This window comes from Monopterus albus, unplaced genomic scaffold (assembly GCF_001952655.1).
Source record: "Monopterus albus unplaced genomic scaffold, M_albus_1.0 scaffold36.1, whole genome shotgun sequence".
NCBI classification, from domain to species: Eukaryota; Metazoa; Chordata; class Actinopteri; order Synbranchiformes; family Synbranchidae; genus Monopterus; species Monopterus albus.
Window position 1 is genome coordinate 1,160,780 of NW_018127916.1, and position 7,747 is coordinate 1,168,526.

The window sequence follows — 7,747 nt, forward strand, 5'->3', positions numbered from 1 at the left end:
GATTAGATTTCTACCACGCCTTCTGCCTTTGGCCAGGTTGAAGCCAGCCTCATCCAAGTATATGAAGTTGTGAGGTGGTTCTCTTCGTTAACGAAGGTGAAGACTCACCTGAGAGCAATTTCTCAATTCTGGACATATTTCTTAGCAAACATCTACTCACACTTTGTAGAAATCTGTACAGACATACAATTCTGAGAACATGTTCACTCATTTTGATAGTACAGACTTCCAACCTGAAAAAAAGACTAATTGGTTTGGTGGTTGTGACATTTCAGCTGAGAACCAGGACAAGTTATTTTGCACAGCTGGACAAAAGCAACAAGAATTGTCAAAAACAGCTGACAGATGTACAGAACCATTTGCATGTTGTCCAAAAGCAATTGCAATTTGATGAAAACAACAAGAAATTGCTGATATGATGTGAACAACTGACAACAGAATCTGACGGTTGAACGAGTAGTTCTGAGAAATGCAGTTCTGTTGTGAGAAATGAATGAAAGCGATAGAGAAAAACTGTAATATCAATTGAATGTCTTAGGAATTTGTAGTTGATTATAGAAAACCCATTATGGAATCTAATATTTTGTAGAATATAAAATTAATCGATTAATCGCAAAATAATAAGCAGATTAATCTAAAATAAATACAGTGGCCTTTGTTCTTGTTGACTCTTGTGATCTCCAGTGAGTCACTGATGAATCACCATGAAAACGTGAGAAAGTGATTAATATTGATAGTAAACCTATACTTGTGCTTCAACTTTAGATTGTTTCAGGTTGCATGGATTTTGTGTATTGTGCTGGATTCTACAGAAGCATTTGCTCATCTCAGATTATACCACAGTGTATAGTAACACCAAATCACTAGTCACATCGATCAGCTGAATTTGCGCCTATCAAAATGTTATCACATGTGACTGCACCACCAAACACATCTGCTTCTTCTTCTTCTCTTGCATAAACACAACCACATGGCTGTCTGTTTGAAACCTCTTTCAGGATGTGACATATCCATAGACATACAGTACTTACACGAAGTTCTCACTGGTAGTCAGTGGGAACTGACATTATATAGCCACAAAGGGCTATAGAGAAACTGGAATTTCTTTACGTAACTGTGCTGCATGCAAGTCCCGCCCAGCCTGTGGCCACTGAGATGATGGTAGGCGGAAGACGCATGTACGGTCTCTGTGGTTGAGCCTTCAGCACGATAATGTAACGTAATCTTGAAGCGTATGACATTTTATGACACTGAATACAGAAGGCATACCCCAAACACCAAAACTAAAGACCTTTCTTTTTTTTGACAATAAGAGAACCAACATAGAAAATACAGTGCTAATACAAAAAGTATTCACTTGTTTTGAAGTTATATTGTTGTTCACTGCACTAATTTTATACATCACAGACTTTTTAAACTGTAGGTGTTGGGGGGTACTATGGCAAATTCTGATAAAAAAAAGAGGCAGCTTTTAAGTCAAAATCCAGTTTAAAGTCTGAATTCTGAGAAAAAAAAGTCAGAACTCAAATATTTTTACAGTGGCCCTAATCTTCATCCGTATCAGAGAGAGCTGTGTGAAGTTTGATAAACTGCCTCAAGTGACATGTCTGGAGCAATCATTGGATCAGAAGCCTGAAAATGATAAAATCTGGAGGTGTGGAGTTAAAAATGAGCTTGCCAGACCTTGTATTGTGCTCATCTTTGCTTAGCCTCTTTCTGCACCCAGATGTCTGATTGCACTGTTAGTGGCTGCACTGCATTGTGGGCAATGTAGGTATCAAAAAGAATATGTGGAATAAGTAAGTTACTGGCTTTTAATTGTTCACTGTGAGACTCAGTGGTGGAAGAAGTATTCAGCAAAGCCACATTGTAAAAATAGTCTTGCATGCAAAGTGTTACTAAAGTATTAGCAAGACATACTGTACCAAAAGTAAAAGTACTACTGATGCAAAATGGCACAGTTTACATTGATGTACATCATATTATTCAATTATAATTGTATTTAATGTTGCAGCTGGTAAATATAGAGCCGTGGTAACTCCCTTATATGCTTACAATTTATGTTACCATTGGGTAGCTTGTGAATTTTACAAGGATCAATAAATCTTGTGATTATACTTTATTAACCTAATTCTAAAAATTACTGTTATCAAATGTAGTGAGTACAAATTCCAGGATTTTTCTCTGAAATGTACTGATATCCCCCTACACTACATTGTGACTCCAGTGAGTACAGGTGCTGTAGACAGCTGTGAAGACAGCTGCTTCTACAAGATGCTACCTTGACATTAGTTGGGTTCATCTACTAGGTATTTCTTCGAAACCACACACCAACTTCCTGGATCACTGACATTTACTGAAAGTATTTGCAAGGACTGTTTCCAGTGAATGTGCATACTCTCTGTAACAAACACATCATACTCAGTTTAGTTGTACAGTTTATTTAGACAGTGTGTATCCAGACAGTCTTACGACATTAAAACATAATACAGAACAAAAAAACTTTAGTTTGTACAACAGGCATTAGCAGTTTCTTTTTAAAACAGTGATGAAAAGTAATGTACATGTACTTAGGTAGTTAAGTTCAGATTTGAGATGCTTGTACATTACTTGTGTATTTCCATTTTATGATAATTTACTGTAATTATTTCACTACAGTATATTTATTTGGCATTTTTATTTACTTACAATAAATAATGAGCTAATGAAATAAAACTTAATAAAATACAACAATATAATAGTGGTTGCCATGTCATGTGATCACTAATGTAAACGCTGTATCTAGTCTTGTCTCCTTGTCACATTTCAGGGGGTCTGTGACTTGTTAGCAGTTTCAACAAAGAGACATTTTTAAACTTCTCTGTTTCATTTAAATAATGTTCAGTCACAAAAATTCAAAGACCATAGGAAAGGCCAAAAACAGAAGACCGATTTGTGTATCAGACCCTTTTTTTGTTTGTTTGTTTCCTACCCTTTAATCATCTTATTAACCCACCATCACCACCAAAATCTACTGACCCTTTGGAGGAGGACAGGCTCCAGGCTGCTAACCAATATAATATCTTTTTCTCTGTAGAATTAGCATTTTTACTTTTGGAACTTTAAATACATTTTACAACTAACACTTATCTTACCATTATAAATGCAAGACTTACTTGAGTACTTTCACATTGTTGGATTTGTACTTTTACTTAACGAAAGGATGTAAATACTTTGCCTACCTCTGTCTTTCAATAAGAAATGTCAACTCATTTGTTTTCCTTGAAGTTTTTCACCAGAGGGCGCTAAATGAGCTGGACCCAACCTGCAGCTGTTTCCATGTGCCTCCTATACTACAACTACTACTACTACACATAAATGTCAGCCAGGCACTGTATATGCCAAGCTACCGTTGGCTTGTATCTGATCTCTTAGTGAAACATAAATGAATAAAACTAATGAGGGCATGCTTTCATAACTCCTCTGACTGTCCCGTTGAGGGGAAAGTCTTCTGTGAGGTAAACAACATCAAAGTCCTCACATTTACAACACCAATCTTTCCAAAGGTTGAACTGAAAACATGAGTGAAGGCATCTCTCAGTGGGGAAAAAAGAGCACATTAACTCCACAAGCGGAATTTCCCCAACCCCACATATCACTAATAGCATATCTATTACTGTTTTCACTACTGGTAGAACAGAGCTGAAAAGCAAAACATGACAAAGATGGACAACTGTGTGAAGGCAACAGCTCTTCAGGAGTTCATAACAGTATTGATTATTACTATATTTATAATACTATTCAAACTGTGCATTTCTCAGATGTTTGTCACTTGCTCCATTAAAGCACATCTTATTGTATAAGATCATAAGTATTGAAAAAAGCAGGAATAATGTGTATGTATGTGTACTTTAGCAAGATTAAGTGATTGTTTGAAAATAATACTATATTAGTGGCATGATCGTTGAGGCTTTTATACCAACATCTGCATCTCTAATTTGTAATAAATACGGAGGTTACACACATAGTGATTTATTCTGAGTATAATTATCCTACAAAAGAAAGCATAACAGTTTAAGTAGTAAGTTATGGTTTACTACCTAACTCTAAACTGATTTACAGTTAAACGATAGAAAAGTGTGGTATGATACATACAAATGTTTCAGATAATTTACCCAATATTCTATTACAACAGAACAAACAAAAGTCAAATGTTGACCACACTGCTGACTGTGAATACACCTACTACAATACAGATAGTAACTAGTTTTTCTGATGCTTAACTGGTCTAAAACTTCACAGTATTAGTTGTCATGGAAAGTTTCACCTTAGGGCTCCCCTGCATTCAGTTTGAGGGAGGACAAACAGCCACTGCCGCTCTCCTCCACTGGCCTCCGACACAGTGAGTCCTCTGTTGAACGCAAACGTCAAAGCATAATTAATTAATAAAAATGTTCATATTATTACACACTGTACAGCCACAATTAATATCATTATTAATTTGCCTTGTCATTTTAAAAGACATTGACAAAGAGCCAAGAGTGAAGGAGCACAGGTGGCAGGAGCCACTAAAAGAAAGAAACTTAAATGTTTCCTACTACCTTGAAAAACATTGTATAGTAACAATGGGTTTAGCTAAGGAACAATGCCTTTCACTTTAACCTCTATAAGGAGAATAATGTTCAAAAGAATAAACTGATCAGAACTATGTTCACTTTCTTAACAGGAGTTAGATGATCTTTCATGTTTGTATTGTAAATATGAAACTATACAGACGGCAGATGTAAGCACTTAGTCTTATGAATGGAAACGCGAGAAACAGCTAATCTGTCACCTTTTAAAGGTAACAGTATGAGCCTACTAGCACATCTAAAGTTCATGAACTAACATGTTATATCTTGTTTTTTAAATCTGTACAAAAACTGTGCAAGTGTAAAAACAGTATAGTGTGGTGGGGGGGGATCTGTGTGTCAGATCATTACTTAACCAACGTCCCTGTTTGTCATCGGACAAACTCCCAGTGACAAAATAGTCACTTTGGTTTTTAATTTATAATTGATTTGAACAAACACAATATAACATTTGAATTAGCAAGCTGTTGAAGTGCCGGTCTAGATGGAGTGTGGATTACAGTTGTATTAACCTTCTCATTTAATATTCAGTAAGAAAGCAAATTGCTTGTTAATACTGTTTATTTTGTTATATTACACAGCCTTATGCTGGTTTACTGTTTACTTGCCCCTTGCATGGGGTTATGTACATACACATTGAGATCCGATGTACCACAGTCAAATTCCTTGTGTGTCTCACACACCTGGCCAATAAAGCTGATTCTGATTCTGAAATACTGAGTATATTTCCCAAAATGTCATGCTATTCCCTTAACTGTAGAACAAGTATACATTTAATACTTTGACATACTTTGCACTGCAGTTTTTTTCTTCATACAAGGCCTGATGTGCAGCTTGCAGGTCACAGCGGTCAGAATGAGCAGTCCAGCAATGCCAAATATGAGGATGGCCACCCCTGAAGAAGACAGGCAAGGTACAAGTTACTCAATGAAACTTTATAGTCTGAGGTTGTGTCATAAAAAGACAGTAGCAAATGTATTACCAATGTGGTTGCCTGTATTTGAAAAGGTGGTAGTTTCCACCTTTTTCACTGTGGTGACTGCAGGGCCTTTGGTGGTGGTTGTACGCGTAGCCTGAGTTTGGGTCTCCTCTTGTGAGTGGGCAAATGTAGAGCGTGTGGTGTAGGGTGTAGTGATATCGGGGTTATTCTTAAACGTATTACAAATAACATCCGAGACCTTGGTTCCAGTAATATTCACTCCTAATTTACATCTAAGAGGAGGATAAAAGATAAAGCCATAAACAACAGGTAACTTCTTAAGATTACACTGACATATGCAATATGATGCAAGTACAGTTTTCAAAACACTTGAACAGAGTGAACATACTCTTTCCATTTTCGACAGGGCTTGTCGATTTCATCGTTGAAATATCCATCTTCGCACTTTGAACACTCTGGTAAGGAAAAATAATTAATCATTAAATAGATGATTTCTTTGGCATCTTGCATCCAGTAGTGTATGATCTACAGTATGTACCTTTATTATGCAGTCCAAATCCTTTGCTGCATTTGCAAGTGGAATAATCATTGTCCCAGACAACAAATTCTCCACGGCACTGACATTTTGTGTTTGTCTCTTTTGTGCACGCTTGTTTAACAATACTTCCATGTTCTAGAATTTAAAAATAAAACAATCCTATTTATTAAATGGACATTGAGACTTGAAACTCAACAGCTAAGCATGTGAAATAACATTTTGGTAGGTTATAGGTTATAAAATGCTTCATGCCAAAGCTTCACCACTTACTTGGGTCACACTTTGTACATGGTTTACACATTTGGGAATCATTTTCTTCAGGCTGGTAAAATCGATCAGGACAGGTTATACAACCAGCTCCGTCATCAGTCACTCTTTGACCTTAATTTATTTCACAGCAGCAAAAGAAACAATGTACTTAAATCACAGTCACACACTATAGTTAGGTACATAACAAATAAAATGAAATTGTAAATCGAAAAACAAAAGATTATTTTGTGGAATGTGGAGGGAAATTATGGCATAGTAAAAGAAAGCCATACTTTACCTTTTGGGCAAATCCTGGCTTCCAAATCAACAATGAGATTATAAAAAGTCAAAGTAAATATAAGCAGTTTAAGCAGAACCATATCCAGTTCCTCTGTGCAGAGACAAGCTACTGAGTGTTTCCTGTATGAGAAGACACAGAGAATAACAGGAACAGAAACACCCCATAAATACCCCACTTGTAAGTGCTGACAAGCCCACATTTCTTTTATGAATAGGCAGGACACATCCATTGAAATACACCTCCTTCTCTCTCTCTCTCTCTCTCTTTTTTGCAATGAAATCTATAGCACGAATATAAGTATAATAATTAGGATAATAATAACTTACATTTGGTAAGGTAGTTCTGATGCTTTGTTACTAGGGATCCACACTGAAAGTGAGATGTGTACATGCTACTGAAGCATGAAGAAAAGAGCTGTAACTACTGTAGAACAAATGAGGTTCCAGTGAAGAGGAATCAGTGAAAGGTGATAGGTAATTTTTATTTGGGAGCTTTCATCAACAGGATCTTGAGTAAGAAAGATCAAAGCTCAAGTGCACAACATCATTTTTTACAGGGAAGTGAGAAAAACTGTAGAACTCTTAACAGTCAATACACAATTAAATGTGCCAAAGAATGGGAGAGCATTCATATGGAAGCTCAGTATATGGGTTAAATGATGTTTATCCATTATTTGGCCCCAAAGAGGGGGTGTCAGGCCATGCCATCATAAATCTTAAGAGCCGCACAATAAGCGACACCATTTTCCAGACCTAATCGATCTTAATGCAAAGCATCCCTGAACCCTATCCTCACCCAAGTAAAGAGCAGAGATGTGGCTTGACACACATTGTATTTGCTCAGGTTTAGCAGTGGCTGGTCCAACTGGCTTGTAATGGCAGTCACCTCTGAGAGCCGGGTCTGCTCAGTTGTCCAACCACTGACACTGTTCTACCAAGATTGTCTAACATTCCAGTGAGTCTGTAGTTATATTATCACCAACACCAATACAAGTTCTGTGTGGGTGTGGGAGTAAAGGCAAATCTACAGGGTCATCAGGTGGGCACCCTCTCACTAACTGGTGTTTTGTTGAGTTGGGCCCCATGACACAGAGAAGGCTCAACAGTGTG

The 7,747-nt window shown here is 36.9% G+C and overlaps 1 protein-coding gene across 1 annotated transcript; it reads right to left on the reverse strand.

The window, feature by feature from the left end:
• Positions 1-2,705: 2,705 nt before the first annotated feature.
• On the reverse strand, positions 2,706-6,737 carry LOC109959040 (tumor necrosis factor receptor superfamily member 4). The gene is made up of 7 exons (XM_020598108.1): positions 6,636-6,737; positions 6,359-6,469; positions 6,089-6,223; positions 5,939-6,005; positions 5,593-5,822; positions 5,401-5,505; positions 2,706-4,390 (listed from the first exon to the last, which is right to left on the reverse strand). Exons 1-7 carry the CDS (start codon positions 6,715-6,717, stop codon positions 4,308-4,310), a joined length of 813 nt encoding a protein of 270 aa, XP_020453764.1. The 5' UTR covers positions 6,718-6,737; the 3' UTR covers positions 2,706-4,307.
• Between the last annotated feature and the right edge of the window lie 1,010 nt (positions 6,738-7,747).